Genomic DNA, 19,813 nt, shown 5'->3' with positions numbered 1-19,813 from the left:
TTTTTGAGATCTGCCTATAGAAAGAAAGGTAATGGGCCAGTCGTGGGAGTAGTCTCACTGGCTCGCTCCAAAGAGCCAGGCGTGGGTTGCCATTTGTAGTTCAGTCTTTGTTGGGTTTAGTTTTAGGTAGGTACGGACATCCAGTTTAAGACAAGAGACACGTCATATTTAAAGGTGGTCAATGTCACTGGGTGACAACATTTTGCGGTACAGCTGTGTGTTGACAGCAAACTGGTGGCTCTAGATTCGCCGTTTGATTTGGAGAGTTTCCAAAGGTTGCATGTTCCATGAAGATGAAAGTCATGGCAGGCAGGGATCTGTAGGGTGCATCTGAACAACTGGTGGCGATTTATTGGGAAAGAATTCATCCAGTTTACGACTGTGCCCGTGTGACTTCAGAGCTGGTTGGGCAATAGTGTTGCATGCTGCCAGTAGGTCTTGTTGAAGGGAGGGGGTTGAGGTGTTGGGTGCAGAGAATTCGCCTGCAGTATCTCCGGCCAGTGCCATTTCACCTCCATCCCAGACTCTGCTGCTCAGCTTTTGCTGTTTTGTTAGGACCTTTAACACTCTTCCACCCTGTAACTAGCGTGTACCAAAACAAAAGGAAACAATGACGGGAAGGCATTGTTCTGTCAAAAGTGATGAGAGCTTTAGATGCTGCTTGGGAATCGGGAGACGGTGGCGGAGGGAGGGGGGGGACGGGACAAATGCTGCGCTCACGCACAAGGATTAGTCTGCAAAATGCATTTTAAAAAAAGTGAACTTTCTTAAATGTGAAACTTTATATAAATAAGTGTCATTGATTTAGCTGTCTTGAAGCACATGGAGTATTAACATTTCTTCCATTACATCAAGCCTTGATTTGATGCCAAAGACAAAGCATTGGTCAAAACGGATGAAATGCATTGAAATAGAATAGTTGTTCCTTGGAGGCATTTGCTTTCCAGGCTGATAATCAGGCACTCTGCAGCTCATGATTCAAAGGAGAAGCAGTGAGGCTCAGAGGCAGACTGGCCTTGAGGGGAACCACAACACTTGCCAACATGAAGGTGCCCCTTAAAGACCATTTGAACTGGGGAGGATCCCACATGCCAAGCAGACCCTAACATTTGACTGGCTCTGGGCAGTAGTAGCGTGCCCACCTAAAAGTGGATGATGGGAATGTTATTCCCAAATGGACAAGGGCGAAGCATCCCAAAGTGAACCTAAGGAGTTTAAAATGCTGCATTTCTACAGTGCAATGTTTGGCGGCAAACGTTGGTAAAAAGGCAATTTACAAGCAATATTGTATGAAAAATTAAATATTCAAACACTTCTGATGCCAGGGCGGAAAATGAAAGCACAATGCCAATTGTGCCCCATGGGTCGGTATGAATTACACCAGTTGAGTGCTGTCAATTCAGGGTGACCCGTGTTGCTCTAGCGAGTTGCTAATTAAGGTACCAACCTTCCCGGGGTAATGTTTAAATACACCATGGTTCTCACAAAAACTTCAATATTCAGCTAAATGATCCAGCCTGCAAGTTAAGCATAGCCTTACCAGTTTCAAACAACTCTGCTTAATAACGGTGAACATAAAACCAGGTCCAACAGTCCCATGCCAGCCTTGCCGAAGCCTGCCCCTGCATGACATCTTCTGATGTAAGTTCAGCCTCATATCCACCAATAATGCCATCATATCCCTGGTCAGCCACTATACGTAATGTATAGCCTGAGCTGCAATCATTTGCCAAGTGCAGCTTCAAATGCACCAATAAAGCCATTTTATGGTTGGTAGAGTCAACATATGTAAGGTAAAGCACCATAAGTCCAAACTGAAGTGACCCAACACAGACCTTGCATACTCCCCCCCCCCCGCCACCACCCACAGCATATGCCCTATACCTGGCATCCTGCCCCCCGCACCTCCAAGCAAGACTGCAAGGCCCATACCTGGCATAATGCCCCTCCACCACCCAGGCCACACGCCCATACCCGGCATTCCCACCTCCTAGAGCTCAAGTCCATACCTGTCATCCAGCCACCTCCCCACCCCCATCACCCAGCGCACAAGCCCAATACCTGACATCCTGCCAACACCACCCAGTACACAAACCCTATGTCTGGCATCCTGCGCCCCGCCATTAGCAGGATTTGAAGCCCTATACCTGGCCTCCAACCCCCTTCCACCTAGAGCATAAGCCCCTTACCTGTCATCCTGCCCCACCACACAAATCTGCCCGCCTACCACCAAGACTGCAAGTCCCATACCTGGCATCCTGCCCCACAACACTAGAGCAGAAGCCCCATACCTGGCCCCCGTTAGCCCAAGGAGTCAGCCCCGAAGCGCATTCCCCATAGAGAGGCAGCAAGCACAGCAACCTGAGCCCACACATGTCTCCAGGGGAAGAGGGCACAACATTTTGTAGAGGAGGCAGGTTTCCCACCCCACCTCCCCCCCCAGCCCCGGCCTAGCCTAGATGTGCCACTGCTCCCGAGGGAAAGATGGCAGCATTGACAGGCAGACTATGAAAACAAGCGACTACAGACAAAAGTAGACAACGTATACAATTAAATAGGGACAATGTACTTGCGGTCCCTCGCGCTGAATGCCTATACTTCATGGCAGTCAATTGCAATCAAGTAAGAGACATCATCGGTCAGTACTGGCTTTTTAGTCAAGGGCCAGTTGGATTCTGGAGCTTGTAGTAGCATATTTACCATCAAGTCCCAGCGTGCAAGGGGCTGTTATCTAACAAAACGGGACTGGCTGAACGTGAGCCTGCCGACAGGGGGTACCGTGATTGTTCTGCGGAATGTGATCAAGCAGGTGCATCTGGTTTAAGCGGCTCGAGCGAGTGGGAAGGACAACATGGACCGGCTGGGGCCCTGAACAAGTAGCCCCCCCTCGGGATGCTCACTCACCGTGTTGTAGAATTCCGCCACGTGCAGCGAGTGCTGGAAGTTGCCCTCACACCAGTCGATTTCGGAGCTCTGGTACGTTAGGATGTGCCCCATCGTGAGTCCCTCTGAAAAAGAAAGAGTGATCACTCACACGAGAAATGCATAGCCACTGCAAGCCCAACCTGCCGGCCTGCTCCAATAGCAACAAAACCATCCACACCCTGCCCTGTCATTATCAGAGCCTGCAAGAAGCCAGGTGTCTGCTCCGCACATTCTAAGAGCAGTCCAGTACAAAGTGCAAACCCAGGCCGAAACGCATTGGGCATCATGTTGACAAGGAGTAACATAACATGCATGGATGTGTATACGTTCTGCATAAAACGTTTATGCATTCATTTCACGCTGCTCCTCATTTTCATGCATTTCAAATGCAGAGAGGGGGCACAGATTGCATATGTACGATTCCACCCCCTCCTTGCACTCCACCATACAAATGCGATAGGATTTTTGCCAATATGCCATTTTCATGCTGTGGGAAATGCGGTGGGTTCCTCTACCTGCTTATAAACGCTGGCGTGCCTAAACGACGGGTGGCGTGCCTAAACGACGGGTGGCGTTTACTGAATAGGCAGTGTGGAGTGCAAACGGGACGTGTAAAGGCATATCCGTCCCCTTACACCTCTTTTTTGCAATCCAACATGCAAATGATGAAAATGAGGCAGAGGGGACCTGTTTTCAACAAAGTGTAAAAGCATCCGGTACCTCAGGGTGATTTGTGGGGTTTTAAAAAAAAAAGCCAATTTTATGGAAAACAGAAGCTCAGGTGTTGGGGCCACCATTTGAAACCGGCAAAGACGTATCTGGGAGGTGTCCAATGACGTCAAAGTCTGCAGAGAATTCACGCATCTTATTTTATACAGAATTTGATTACATGGAGGGGACCACCAACGTTAGCACTTGTGTACTATGGCAAGTGTCGTCGCCAGGAATCAAATGTAGGAGGCGCACAGAGGGGTCCACTGACAAAAGTAGGGGGGCTGCCTATAAAAGGGCAATGTGTGATGTCAGAAGCACTCATGTGGAGAATCTTTTGTGCACACCAACTACCACACCCCTTTTGTGCACCTCCCCTCCCATCACAATGTAGGCACTAAGCCATTAAGTCACTAATGACACATCATTAGCGGTTTTGTGAGCTACATTGGAGGGGCTGCTTTTGGCTGCAGGGTGACTTCTCAACTCTTCATTGTTGTGCAGCAGCATTCATTGCGGCCCTGTGTGTGCTGTGCTGGCGGACACAGCAGTGCAGAGAAAGTAGCCCAGTTGAGTTGGGGAGGAGAGAAAGGAGGGGATGGGGGCGCAGGATTTCAGAGGAGGGGCCCAACCCCCACCCTCCAACCTAGCGACGCCACTGACTGCGGGTAATTTTAAACATTCACAAGGTGGAGTGGAAAAGTACAAGGCAAGGCAAATTACGCCGTTTGCCTTGTTTTGAGCCGGTGCAAAACCGAGGTGGATTCTATAGGAATCCATTCGTAGTACGCCTGCATGAAAATGTTATGCAGGCATGAAATGAAACGCACAGGCAAGATGGACTAGGAATGCATGGCAGAGATCTGGTGTCTGCTACATGCTCCATCTCGGTCTTGTCACTGGTTCAAAATGGGGGAGGGCATTGAATGGAGGTGTAAAAGCATTACGCTTTGCTTTAAACTGCCCTTTTATTGCACCTCCCAATTAAAATGAGGCCCAGTGTATTCACAGAAAAGTGGTAAATAACTTCAGAGTAACACCAGGCTCTCTTCATACCAGTACCCCCCTTCCCCAAGGACACAGGCAATCAGAGGCCACTGGCCGCTGCATTCCACCTTCCCATCACTATGCAAGTCCTGGAGTTGAATACCAATGCATTCTGAAAGTTATAGTCTTCATCAAGTTCTATTCAACATCCCCAATACTAATTAATTTTTATTTTATTTTTTAAAAAGGTGTCTCTGAAAGCTTGTTGGGCTGGAGCAAAGTTTTTGAGTCATTCATGTGCCTTACTCTGTCTCTGCCCTGCACATACATGCACACATGCCCCATTCCCCTATGGAGATACCAGTCCACTCCTGTTTTAACTTTGCATTCTAGGTCTTGTACTCGTGAATTTCCCCATTATGAATCCAGGACGCAGAATGCAAAGTAAAATCAGAACGGGCCCAGCATCTCCCAAATGGATTAGGGCATGTTGCCATGTACACTTCAGGCCTTTCGTTGAGACGAAACGACCGAAAAATATTCAAATTTTCCTACAGTTCAACCACCTTGGGAATCAATTATACATAAATAACTTCGATCTTAAAATAATGCTCATTAAAAAAACGGAAGGTCCTCTGGATGTTTTGATAGGCGATGCAAGGATTTGTGCGTCCCAAGTGAAGTGACATTCAGCCTGTGGGTAATGTTGCCTACCATTTAGACACATCTGGTGCCTCCTGCTATCTGCACCAAGACAGTGAGTTGGTCTTGCCCTAGAGATGCTAGGATAGTCCATCTCAGTGGGCATACTGAAGCTGTCATGTCCCTAGAAGGTGATCCTTAGCTACCATGTTACAGGCGTTAGTAAATAAGGTGGATTCTGGTTCATTACAGACTTCATCCCAAAGATCCCAATTTCTTACATGATCCCCACTCGGTGTACAATCCCACTATTCCCTTGTATCCCGGACCTGTACCATTTGCAAGCTCTGTAGTAGCCAAAGCTGCTTTCCTGGAAGGGCCAACAGGCAGAGCCCTAAGGACAGAAGAGACACAGAAATATTAGGACTAATGAAGCTTCTCGATCAATCCAGGCATTACCCCCACGTCCCACCCCCTCATTCATTCCTTTCTAAAATAGGTCTACTCATGGCTGAAACAGAACCCATATAGTAAGTGTTATGATGTGCTGTCAAGAATGTTGACAGCAAGGTTCCTAATGGGACGTGGAATGATTGGAATAAGGGTCAGTTGATGGAAGCTGTAGATGAGGTGTGAGCATTTTACCTGTGATCCACAGGGTTAATAAAGAACCTACCTTTCAACGCTTGGCAGACTCATCATTTCATTGGCAACGAGGATGGGATTGTTGGTACATCGGACCAATTGATCTCTTATTAGTGAAATGTCAAGAGGCCCAAACCACATGTGGGGCTCAGAGACCGAGTGCGGCCACAGCATTTTCTACCGGTTCTTACAGATCTTGAACCCTCTCTCAAAATTGGTGTTCCTCTTTGAATCAAAACGGCTCAGAATTTTCTAAACTGCAACGCAGTACTCAAACCATTCACCTTGTCCTTCAATAGGTTCTGCGCCCCTCTGCACCCAGGCTATGTAGAAGAACTGCCTGCTTCCTCGCAGCCACAAATTTGTCCCCACCAATAGCCACAAGGTAGGTGTCAAACATGCGCTTCCACCTATCCCAACAAATAGGGGGCGCACCAGGTTCAGCAAGAAACGGAGGAGGGGGAACATGCTGGCCGCTGCCATGGTTGATGTAAATACTAGAAATATGAATTTTCTTTTAATTTCAATATTTCCTTGAGGATTTCTTTAATAATTCTTGAATCGTCCCAATACCCTGTAAACACCTATACTGGGTAAAATGACTGGGACGAGGCGTAATTTATCGTCATGTCCGTGTCAATCCAGTACGTATGAATGCTCAGCGATCCAAAGTAATCAGACTTGTTGTATCCAATTAATCTCTCTTGTCCGAAGCTCGTCTTGAAACAAATTTGCATTCAGTAGAGTACACGCAGCGCCAGTCTCTATTGCTATGGGTGCTCACTAGAGCCAGTGTCCCAGTTGCTATGGACGCTGTGTGCAGGGCAGTGCATTTGCCATGCGTCTGCAGCCTTTCCTCTAAAGCTCACCAATACAGGGCCAATTCACTGCCTCCACAGGGCCACTGCATTGAATCAGGAGCATAAATCAGTGCCAGCGGGCTCACCGCACAAGGGAGAGCTGCTGAAGGGTGCTCCGGGGCCACGCCAGAGCACAGAGCACCCCAAGAAGCATCAACAGCATAGCAGAGCAACAAAACCATGGGACACAACCACAGGGTGATTCTCAGGCACTGACCATCCCCTGCACAGCCTTCCGAATCGTCGCCAATGAAATAGCTTCCAACGCCTGGTAGATTCATCATTTCAAGAAGGCATTATACTAGTGTTATCAATGTGAAATCCATGATTTATTGGAACAGTACATCATCCTGTTTTCATGGTCCTCTCGTACAGGCACGTTGTAGTGTAAGACAAACTTATGGGACACAGTCCTCGTTGCTGCCATGCAGATGTCAGTCAGTGGAACTCTCTGGGACTCAGCCGGAGAGGCCCTCATCCCTAATGTTGATGGCCCCTGAATACTCCTGTTATGGTAGATTTCTTCGAATAGCATTTCACCTAATGAGATTTCACCGAATTTATTTCACCAAAAACGGTAGGCCAAATGGTAAATGGGTAATGCATAATAGGTGGGGTAAGGTTATAAATTAGGGTAGGGAGGGTTGAGGGAGGATGTCGGGGGTCTTGCCCGCATTAAAAAAATAAAAGTCGAAAAAGTAAAAAGTAGATTTCGTTTTTCGGGGAAATGGATTCAGTGAAATCTCCATTAGGTGAAGTATTTTTGAAGAAATCACATACACCCGAATACGCCTTGGAAGGGGAGCCTGATATAGGAAGTAGGCTGACAACTTGACAGTTGATCTGATCCGCCTGCTGAAGGTGATGATTAGTTTCTCGAACCCAAAGAACCACGTATTACAAAATGGTTTTCTGAATTCTGAGGAGAGAAAGTCTTTTGCTGAAAGATTAAAACCCCCCTCTTCACATCAAGGGAACAGAGAAAGTCCTCATCATGTGAAGAAGATGGGAAAAGGCAAAATAATCTCCTAAAATCTGTGGTAATTTGACTAAAATCGTATTAAAGGTCAGATTGGGGTGCTTCCAGAATGGCAACCAGAAGTGGGTCCATTGGTAATAAAGCCCCCCAACTCTCTGATTCGAAGAAACGAGGCAATGGCTACTTCAAACAGGGTTCTTAAAGAAAGAAACTTTGTTGAATCCATTAGTTCAAAGGGTGAACCCTGCAAAGAACTCAACAGCATTCGGGAAACCCAGGAGGTAGATGTCCCAGAGAAAAACTCCTCACCAGGTCTGCACCCATGTAAACCACGCCTCTGAACCACCTCGTCCCATTATCAAGGACAACTCAATGCCCTAAGGGAAACCCATTGGCTTCTAAAGGTTAAAACTGTTAAACCCAAAAGGGGATCCGTATTGGTGGAATTGAAGGCTTGATGGGGGAAGAACAAGAAAGACTAAACCACCTGTAGACGTCCCCATTTCCCAAAGAACTGATCCGCTCCAACCCAGAAGAAATGTTAGCAAATGGTCTGGACCGTCGGGGTAAGTAGGTTAACTACCTTTAATAACCCTATCTCCGTAGAGCCACATGCTGTATTTCCAAGTGGCTACCTGAAGGGGCTTTTGAACCTTCCCTTTGGCCTAATTACCTGGGTGGAAGGCAACACACTGGACCTTTGGGATCAGGCCTCTCGTGATGCGGAGTACAGGCCCTTTCGTAGGTCAAGGGAGAAGGGGCCAAGACAGGGATTGCCTTATACCTTTATGCTCCAATGACTACACTCTATGATGAGAACAATACTGGCACATTGTCTAACCCAGTGGTGCATTTTAATCTCAAACATTGCAGGTAGTGCACACATCTATATAAAGTTATATGCTGCCCAATCTAGAACTGAAAGTAAGGGAGTCTCTCGTCAAAGCAGACACTGATGTAGATACTCTTATATGCAACCCATTGAAGACAAAATCATTGGAGGTGTTGGATTGGATCACAACGATTGATCACATGCGGCTATAACACCCGTGAATCAATTCCTGAAAGCAGAAAAGAAAGTGGGGACCCTTCCGAGATACCTCATTAAGTTCCCAGATTGGAAGATCAGGAATGCATTCCTCAGAACTCATCTAAATGAGTTGCACAAAGGTGAGGTCTTAGCAAGAAGGGGGCAGGGAGAGCTGACCATTACTTTGTGCAACATATGTAAAGACCCAGAAAATCAATCACTCAAACACCTGTTGATGGCCTGTGAAGGCACTTGGCTTGCGAGAGCCTCCTTCCTTATGAGATTTGTACCCAGTGAAGAGAGGATCCTATCGGAAATGTTCTAGGATGGATTGAATTCTGGGCACGATACAATGCTGACAATTGCTGTTGTACAAATGTTGGAAAGATGTAACATCATATCTCGAAACTGATACGAAAGCATTAATTGAGTATAGGTGTAAGAGAAGGAGGAAGGTGAGCTGTGTTAATTGACATCATGGGCAAATCTACTATCTGCTCATGATTATTCTTTGCTGCCATTAAGGCTAACTCAAGTGAATGTTTAAGGAGTATAGCTCACTCTGACCTTTATTGCGATTAGAATTGAGGTTGTGTGGTTCGGTTGTTGAATTCTCTTGCTTTATTGTTTTTTAACATGGTATATGTATAGATTGGGACTCTGTACTGCTTTTCTCTTTTTCGTATTGTTAGTTTTCTTTTTATTAGCATTTTTGATATTATAAATGTGGGATATGTAAATCAGATGAAATAGCTTTTCTGTATATTTTATGCTCTTTTTGTAAAAGGTTATGTTAACCAGATACAAATAAAACATAAAAAAAAAATTATAATAAAGTTAAAAACACAATTACGTTCCTCTTATCATGGATATTCCAGAGTGTGGAAAATAACCAGAATTTGAAAAAAAGATTAAAGTAAAAGGAAGATGGACTATAGGCACAAATATTGGTGAGAACCTTGACAGTCCTTCATTGAAAGTAAAGTACAGCGATTCCTGAGGCGCACCCTTCATTTAGTGTGTCCATCCTGTGAGAAATCAGAAGGTGTCTCACCCACTAGTACCCAGGCATCTGTCAACCAGGTGGCCAGGACACGACCATCGCGTTTGGCTCCAGTTCCTGGGGATGGAACAGTGCGGGAAGATCACCTAGGTGAGGGGTTTTTGGGGAGAGGGACACCGGATGGCGAGACGCAGCGTCCCCTTCCCTGTAACACCTTTACCCCATTCTATCAGATAGGATATGTAGAAACTGTACCCTCCACCCCCTTTCCTATACGAAGACTTTCACACGGACAGCCCGTTCTGGGAGAAAACAGACTAACACCCGAGCAGTCTACGTGGAGGAGGTTCGGAGACAGAGATAAACAGGACAATGGGGAGGAGGCAGAAATTGCATCGAATGGGGGGTTAGGAGGACAAAATGCTCAAATTAGATGGAAGGGGCATGGATGATCTAAAGAAAGGGAAAAGGAAGTAACAGAAAGGCAGGAGAAAGAAGATAAAGAACGAGAGAGAGAAGTGAGAGCGAAGGAAAGAGGATACAAAGAAGAAAAGGAAAGAAAAGAAATGAGAGGCAGAGAAAAGGAGAGAAAACAAGGAGAGAGAAAGGGAAAGGCAAAGCGATGCAGATAAGGAAAGACAACGAGAAATTGAAAGAAGCAGAAAAAGTCACTGGAACGAAACTGATGAGATTATCAGGGGATATACGCTCCTAGACAAAGGGAAGAACCGGAGACAGGAAGAGTGAGAAAGATATGATATGATAGTTTATTTATATAGGGCCTATACACAATGTGTTTCAAAGCGCTTCAAGGCAAGGGAGGCAACAAGGGAAAATACAATGACATTCTTACAGGCCATGAACAGTAAGGATGTGAAATTAACTATCGTACTCGGCCTGACTAAGACCCAGATAAGGAAGGGAGGGGTGAGAGTAGGAAGGAAATGGAAACAGACAGGCGACTACCGTGCTAGGCCTGACAACATTTCTGGTAAAACCAAAGAAAAACAAAAGGTGAGGGAGAGGGGTGCCGAAAGGGAGGGGAGGAACAAAACAAGTGACTATCGTACTAGGCCTGACAACATTTCAGATAGTGCTTGAGGGGGGAAACGAATAAGGGGAGGGGAGAGGCGACAGACGAGGTTGCTATCATACTAGGTCCAGGGACAATTCTCATAGAGTAAGTGCATAGAGGGGAGGAGGGGAGGAGATAGGAAAAGGGAGAGGAGGAGAGAACAGGGAGTAAGCAGTCAAAAAGAGTGGAGAAACAAGAGGGGAGAACAAATACAATTGCAGACGTCAGTAGTAACACACAATGTTGCAAGCCAGGATACAAGATGAAGATGGGAACAGCATAGTTCAGGGTCACCATGAGTACAGGATGCAAAGGAAGTCCAGCATGAGAGTTGAGAAAGGGTAACGCACCGTGAATCAATGAAGTCCATAAAAGTAAAAACCAGCATTGGCCACAAGACAGTGATGGTGAAACCAGAATGTATCAGGACAGACTCCTGCAGAAGTACGATGGAGGGGGGCTGAGGGGGAGCAGGGTAGAAGAATTGAGCAAAACAGGAAGCACCCGTGTGTGAGAAGGAGGGGGGGCATGAGGGAACATCACAGGGGGAAGAGAGGGGGTCGGGACGGCCTGTGGGGACAGAGGGAGTAAACACATGTTGGTGCATGCTTACCGGTTGACCGAACAGGGGGTCGGGCCCTGGGCCATGCTGGTCCAAACAGGAATTGCTCTTTTCTTCGTCAGCCCTTCGCATCGGATACCCTTGATCTAAGAGTTAAGAGCAGGAAGGAAGAGGCAGGGCTAAGAAGGTGGGCGGGGCTTAGGCCAGGTGACCTAGATCCACTTGCACCTGCTCCCCATCTGCAAAGGAAAAGAGGCTGGAGGGAAAAGAGAGGAGTTTAGAAAGATGCTGCAAAGAAGTCGATGAGATTCTTAGACAGCATACCCTTCCAGACGAAGGAGAGGGAGAGGCAAAACGAAGGAGGATTACTAACTTGTACAGGAAAATATGGGATGGTACTGGCAGTATGATGGAGCGCAGAGGATCCTCACACAGTGGGGGAAGAAATGTATTGGAGGAGGTGATGAGTGAAAAGTATATATAATTAGTCCCCTCAGAAGATGTGATTTTGAGGACAGGGAGGATGATGAAGAAGATGAGTGATAATATGTTTGACGATGAAGAAAGTGAGGAAAGTGGAGAGGAAGAAGCTGCACAAGTCCCTTCTACAGGTATGGGGCTAGAGAGAAAGATAGAGTGGCTAGACGTGGAAGAACCAGCGAGGAGGCCAGAGCCCAGTCAATAACCTAAGCGTCCTAACAAGAAATTTGGCAGTTCAAAGGATAAAACACCACATGTAAATACTTTGAGAAATTTACCAGAATGAAAGAAAAATAGTATGACAGAAAGTGACAAACATGAAGGGTGCTGCTGTGCTCGGACAGGGCGCTGGGTTTACACAGTGCTCTTTATTAAAGAAAGGGGAGGGGCAACACAATATGTACCACACATGGATACAAATAATTTGGTTTGTCAACTTCCAACACTGGCTTCAGGAGCAGGTGAATGGATTTACAAATTGGAGACAATGACAGCAGTAGGGGACATAAAAAGCTTGCTAGCTGCCACAATAGGGGAGAGATCAGATGACATTTGGACACAAGCGGGCTATCCTGGAGTGACTGCACAAAACACGGACCATGATGGAGCACCCTTCAATAATTGTTGAGCTAATGTGTGGAGGGCCCTTGTTCAGTACCCAGACTCATCAAATAGGAGTGCTATTATGACGTGCAAAATGAGAGCAGAAGAAGACCCGACAATGTATGTTCAGGACATTCAGGAAAAATGTCGGCTAGAAACGAGAGAACCGTGGGACAAAAATACAACCATGTTTTAACATATAATGCGAGAGGATGCCAGAACCAGTACAAAGACAGTTGAGAATGATTGTGGGAATGGACACGAAGCCATGGGCAGAAATTTTGCTGACAATCGTTAACCATTGCCGACTACACCAAGGGAAGGACAGAAAGAAAGTTGAAGAGAGGAAGATGGAGCAAAAAAAGATAGTTAAGAAAAATGCCGAACCTCTCAGTGGAAGGGGCAGTATTGACAAGTGGAGAAGGGTTTCATACACAAGGGGCACAGCAGGTACAACCACCAGCTAACTGAAATAATTGCAGAAAGATGAGAGTATAATTATTGCCCACAACGGTGAAGGGGGGCCGCCCAGAGGTAGATGGTACAGATTTCAGGCTCCACAGGAGGTGGATTTAATAGAGGTCAACCCAGGTTTGGAGGGCAGACACAGCAATGCTGGACATGTGGTAAGATGGGGCACATTTCACACATGTGCAGAAGCAGAGGTGGGATGCAGCAAAATTGGCTGCCGGCCTGATCTAAGGGGGGCGGGGACACATATCCCCCACCATATAGCACAGGGCTACCTGAATATTATGCCCAAGATCACACGCAGTATTAGACTCAAGTGGAACAAATACAACACACACAACAACGATTGCTGACCCACATGCAAATAGCAAGATTCAATGGAGGCACAGCAGATACCAATGCAGATGCAAGCACCTGTACAACAGAATGCAGTGGGGCTGTGGAATGGAAACATATTGCCACAGGCACCCACGCCTAGAATAAGGGGGGTGGCATTAGTGGGGGTAATTCTTTCACCGACACATGAATGGATTTATAACAACAATAGGACAGCCCACAGAGAGACATTCTCCTTCCTAGTAGACACAGGGACAACTCGGTCTTGTGTTAGAGGGAAAATACCCAATGTCAGGCACTGCCATGAATGCACAAGGTATTTTCTGGGGCGACAAGTATGGTTCCTTTTACTGATGACATACCTAATAATGTAGGAGCACATGATCTTTCCAGACCAGTAGTATAATACTGCAAGACACCAGTCAACATATTGGAAAGTGATTTGATGAGCAAACTATACATGACAAGATCATTCACTGACCAGGGAATACTATGTTCCACTCCAGGGATTCATTATGTGAATGCACAAGAATGTATAACAGCATGTTATGGTCAGAAAGTACAAAGGGCTGTGTGAGGGGACAGAAATGGGAGACAAACAGAAAGATGATGTATTCCAGGTTAAAGACATTTTTATTAAATAAAAATGGGTTGGGAGAATGCCTCTCTAGCCCTATTCTTAAGCAGAACCTCCCTACCTAGAAACTCAAACTAAGGATCCGTCTGTCAGGATGTCATTAACTGAAAAGTCGTCCTTGTGTCCAAAACAACCGATCCTGACCTTTACATAAGGTTCAAGGAAATGTCTTTGACTTGATGGTAGAGAAAGTATTCAAAACCAAAAGTATAAGAATAACTCAAACGAAAAGGTTCTCTAAAGTAAAGACCCTGGGATTCAGAGTGCGGTTCCCTTCCCCTGTGTTCTTAAAACAGAATGGCAAAAATGTCTCTTTAGCTAACAGTTCCTTTGTGTCTTCAAAAGTTGAAGTCCATAACTTTCTTTGGGCTGATAACTCTGGATGGTTTTTCTCAGGGATTTCACACAAAGGCACATCAGAAACAAAAAGGTGTAATGTGTGAGTTGTGGGGGTTTGAATGAAAGGTGGGGGCCCGACTACAATACTGTAAAGAAAAGGGTTCTTGACTTCCTCTATGGGGAGGGACTGTTAGCGGACAATAGATAGATGATGTTCTCATCATATGGACAGGCAATCATAGCCAACTGAAGGCTTTCAACCTTTGGATCAACACCTTAGATACCAATTTAAAGTTTATTCAGATGGAGAGCCAAACCACCATCTCCTGTTTAGATCTTTTGATTAAAGAGAATCACAGCGAGCTTGCGGCTACCCTTAATCGCAAAACAGATAGGAACACCATCTTGCACCAACTAAGTCAGCACCCGACCAGTTTGAAAGTCAACATTGCATTCAGCAAGTATTTAAGAGCAAGAAGAAATTGTACCAGCCTTAAAGACTTTCAATATGAATCTGAAATCATCACAAAACATATGACCAGAACAGGATAATCCAAACACATTCTCAAATGGGCTTCCAAAAGGGCCAGTTTTTACAATCGAGAAACTCTGTTTGAGCCAAAAGAAAAAACAGCCAATCAGGGAATTACATGTGCCATTACGTACAGACCAAACAGCAACAAATTCTGCAATCTCATCCTCAACAATTGGAGGATCCTCCAAGTGTACAAACCTCACCTTCCCAAGCCCTTATTTGCTTTAAAAAAAGGCAAAAATGTAAGGCAGTCATTAGTACACGCAGTTAGAGAAGGAGAAACAACAACCATGGGTTTACATAGTCACCTTAAATTGCAACCCATTACAGGCCACTAACTATGGCTTCAGAGCGGCTAGAGGCACGGAAACTGCTCTCCTGAACACCCGTGAAGATCTGCTCTCTAAACTTGATTCCAGCATTCCTTCTGTCCTCATCCTCCTTGATCTCTCCTCTGCTTTCAACACGGTCAACCACACCATACTGATCAATCTAGAACCCGTGAGAACCTGGGCATCATGGGTCAGGCCCTGGAGTGGTTGACCTCAATCCTCCTGGACCTCCCCTCCCAGGTCCAACTTGGTTCCTTTCTCTCCGCCACCTCTCTCTCCACCTGTGGCGTTCCCCAGGGCTCTACCCTCTCACCCTGGTTCTTCAACCTCTACTTAGCCCCTTTGGCCCACCTGATCTCTACCCTCGGCTCTAACTTTCAATGTTATGCTAATGACACTCAGCTCTCCTTGAGGCTCCCCTCAGCCTCCTCTGCTTCCTCGCTCATTCCCAACTGTCTATCTGCGATTCAGGGTTGGTGCGCCTCCAACAATCTCTGCTTCAATGCCAGTAAGACGGAGAAACTTCTCATTGGGACCCCTGCTCCCGCTTTCCCACTCTCTCTCTGGCCGACCTACTTGGGCCCTCTTCCTTCGCCTTCCTCGGAGGCAAAAAACCTTGGTGTCATCGTCGGCGCCACACTCTCTTTCTCTCCTCCCATCTCGGATGTCGCCAAGAAGTCCCACTACCAGCTTCACCTCCTCAAAGGTACTCTTTCCTTTCTCGCCTTCCCCCAGAAGATCAGTCTCCAGAGCCCTGGTTCTCTCTAGACTGGACTACTGCAACAGTCTCTTTCTCAATATGCCTTACTCTAATCTCCACCCTCTGCAACTATTCCAGAACAGGACTGCAAGACTTGTCCTTGGCCTCAAACGCAAGGACTGTAGCTCTCCAGCCCTGAAATCACTCTACTGGCTCCTGGTGGGTGCAAGGATCAAGTTCAAGACCCTTTGCATTGCATTATCCACAAGGCTTACTGGGGTCGGGGCCTGAACTACATCCAAAGTTCTCTTCCTAAATACCTTCCTTCTCAAGCCCTTCGCTCATCTACCGCCTTTTCTAAGGGTCATACGCTTCTCTAGACAGAGAGTGGGTGGTAGCTTTCTCTCCTCTTCAAGTGCCTACCTCTGAAATGGCCTCCCTGCCCCTCTCAAACTTGAGCCGGGTCACCTGACGTTCCGTGAACAGCTCAAAACATTCCTCTTCTCTGCTTTCTCTCTCCCCCTCCCCTGCTGACCAACCTGACCGACCTGTCTGCTGCACTGACTGGCTGCTTGGCTACCCTTAGACTCTTACTGGGTACCGGATTCTCTCTTGATCAGTCACTCCTGCACTGCCTCTGGGCCTACCATGCACTTAGGGGCTGTAACTGTAACCTCCACAGTCCCTTGCCTCCTTGCACTTACCCAGAGCCGTGCTGCACTACCTAGAGCATTGCTCCCTGTTCCCCTTCCCTCTCCCAGGCACTCCCTCCCCTCCCCTTTCCCCTTGCAATTCTCATTCTCGTACGATCTGATGGACACAAGGCCTAGCAAGATCGTTTGGCTTGTCCTGTTTTCTCTCCCTTGTCTTGTCGCGCCTAGAAACACTTGTGTACAGACTCGTTATAAATGACATATCATGTGGGAACTGTACAACTGTCAATATTCTATGAAAATCAAAGAGTTTTATCATGACGATAAAACATGGAGCATAAAAGGACACACCAATTGCAATAGCAGCAATATAGTGTATATCATCCAATGCCCATACAAACAAATCTATGTGAGGAAAAACTCAACATCCAGTTAATTTCAGGATCAATAAACTGGGATTACTTGGGGTTTGTCAGCCTATCAGCCACTTGTGGCGATCCTGATTTTTAGTCACTTAGTTGTTTTAATGCTCGTTAGTCGGAATGTGTCTGGCAGCAGATATGGATAATGACGGTTCTTCAGGAGGGTTAAGTCTTAGTTCAGAATGTAATACATAACTACTGAATAATAAAAAGGAAAATAAGAAAGGATAAAGTTATGATTGATACATAATTTATAGTTCCATATCAGTTGCATGAGTACACTGTAGTTACTTTTGAGCTCTGGACTTGTGTAGTAAAGTTATACTCACTATTTTGGGTGTGCCGGTAGCTTCCCAAAATAACTTGTTGTTAGAGCTGTGCTTTGGTAAGTATTTCTTTTACTTTGTACTGGTAAGCGTGCCTATGTCGGCAAATTGCTTGTTCTAAAGTAAAATACATATAGACTGAAATCAAATTACCTAGTTTGCTTTTGTTTTGCTAAATTTGCCTTTACTTTTGCCAGTAGAAACATTCATGGAATTCAAATAAGGCCTGTAATGGATACATTGTAGACCCAGCCTTTCGCTTACCTCAGATTTTCTTCTGTATCTGTTTAGAAATGAGAGTAGCATTTTGGAAGAATCGCAACATGATAACCAGCGATATTTTTACAAAAAGGATGCTTTTTAAAATCTAAGTGATGATGTGTTCGCACGTAGTGCAGAATCATGTGATCGCATGTCCGCCATCTTAGGTTGGGGTATAGTGGCTGCTAGAGCGTGCCTTGAAGTTAATGAGTATGCAATCTAATGCAAACAGTTAGTCCAGAATTCAATAGTATGTGTTTCAAGCTAAATTCAGCAGTGTTATTAATGTGTGTACACAGTCTATAATAGAGCTGAAATAATTTGCTAAAGAAAAAAGAACCAAATTAAATAAGTTTTCAATTCAATTAATTATTACGTGCAACTGATTGACATTATTTCTTGTTCCATTTTATAATGATATAACTGGAGGCTGCACAGTCAATATGTCCATTTGTTAACTTTGTAAGGTTTCTTTAAAGAAGGTGATCATCTCAGCATCCACATTAAGACCGCTTTGGCACGTATCCAGAATACATATCCAAAAAGCCTCTCTGGATCTAAGAATTTTCCCTATGTTACCTCCTCTTGGTGGCATACTTATTCTTTCAATGCCAAAGAATTTTATATTGTTTTTTGGTTCTCCTTTATGTTCTTGTTGATGGAGGTATCCTAAAGGGAATCTTGTGTCTTCCTTAACAATTGTTCTGAAATGTTCTCAGATTCTTATTTTGAGGGGTCTTATGGTACTTCCTACATATAGTTTTCTGCATAAGCATTGGATGGCATATAAGACATATTTTGAGTTGCAATTGATGAATTGTCTCACTTTCTTTTACTGTTCCATTAGGTAATGTTATTTCTTGTTTGCCATTGACTAAATTGGGACACATTTTGCATTTGCCGTGCTTGTAGCTCCCTTTGAGTGATTTGGAATTCTATAATTAATGCAGACCCGATTACGTTTTTCTTGTTGAAGAAGTGCAAATGGCTTAATGAATCCTGAAAGCTTTTTGCTTTTCGAAAGGTGATATTTACCTGGTCAACGAGGTAGTCAGCAATGTCATTGTCCAATTTTAGCATATGCCAATTTATCTTCAATGCCTGTTTGAGATCTTTAGTATTAGAAGTATATGTGGTGATGCATCTTATTTTGCTGAAGTAATTGGGAAGAGAGTAGGTCCGCTCTTGGCCTATTTATGGTTTTGAGATATGTTTTATAAAGATGAGACTGTTCGTAACCTCTTGCTTTTTTCATTGATTCTATGGCATGTTTTTCATATTCTTTGTATTCTGTACAGTTCATCTTTAACCTGAGTAGTTCCCCATAAGGAATGTTTTGGATTACGTGGTTAGAATGATTGATGTTTGCATGTAGGATTGTGTTCCCAGCTGTAGGCTTTACAAATAGAGTTGTTTTTATTCTTTCGTTTTTGATGTAAAGTTCCAGATCCAGAAAGTCTATAGATGTTGTGATTTCTGTAATGGTAAATTTCAGATTGTATTGATTATTATTCAAATAGTCGTAGTACTTTTGTTAAGCAGTTTGGTCTCCATTCCATATTATCAAAACATCATCAATGTAGCAGCCCCAGTAGATGATATTGTTGGCAGTAAATGCTGTATGTTGCCAGGCGTGTACTATCTCGTAGTGGCCCATATAGAGATTTGGGTAAGAGGGCGCACATTTTGCACCCATGGCAGTTTCCTGCCTTTGCCTATATATTTGTTAATTGAACGTAAAGATATTGTTATTCAATGTGAAGTGCTACATTTCTAGTATCATTTTGTTTTGCCGAGAGAAAGAAACTGATCTTGTTTTGAGGAAATCGTTGGTTGTTTCGAGTCCTTTTGAGTGTGCTATACTGGTATACAAAGAAGAAACATCTAGCGTGATGAGTCTATAATCTTTTTCCCAAATTATTGCTTCCAACTGTTGGATTACGTGTTTAGTATCTTTTATATAGGAGGCCAGACCCGATAATGGAGGCTGTAGGTGTTTATCGATATATTTTGAAATGGGTTCAGTAACTGAACCTATGCTATTAATGATACGTCAACATGGCGGAAATTTGTTGAAAGTTTTATGTATTTTTGGGATGAAGTATATGGTTCCTAAAATTGGATAGGGGTTACGTAGAAATTCTTTTTAATCTTCAGTCAGTAAACCTAAATCCAACCAATGCAAGATCATCAGGTTCCAATCATGCACTAGTGTTGGTAGGGAATTGGTAGTAAGTGTTTCATAGCAGCTTTGTTGGTTAAGGTGTTCTTGTGCTGACTTAAGATATTCATCTGTTTT

At 44.9% G+C, this 19,813-nt stretch overlaps 1 protein-coding gene across 3 annotated transcripts in view; it reads right to left on the bottom strand.

The window, feature by feature from the left end:
• The window catches only part of ACER1 (alkaline ceramidase 1), a 542,852-nt gene that overhangs the window by 349,736 nt on the left and 173,303 nt on the right, over positions 1-19,813 (bottom strand). For all 3 annotated transcript variants that reach the window (XM_069649550.1, XM_069649551.1, XM_069649552.1), the window contains one exon: positions 2,905-3,008. In XM_069649550.1, coding sequence (XP_069505651.1) covers positions 2,905-2,997 — 93 coding nt within the window. In that variant the 5' untranslated portion in view covers positions 2,998-3,008. The remainder of the gene's footprint in view (positions 1-2,904; positions 3,009-19,813) is intronic.

This window comes from Ambystoma mexicanum, chromosome 1p (genome assembly GCF_040938575.1).
Source record: "Ambystoma mexicanum isolate Mex_15411 chromosome 1p, UKY_AmexF1_1, whole genome shotgun sequence".
Taxonomy (NCBI): Eukaryota; Metazoa; Chordata; class Amphibia; order Caudata; family Ambystomatidae; genus Ambystoma; species Ambystoma mexicanum.
The sequence above is the reverse complement of the archived record's forward strand: the minus strand, read 5'-3'. Positions and strand labels throughout refer to the sequence as shown.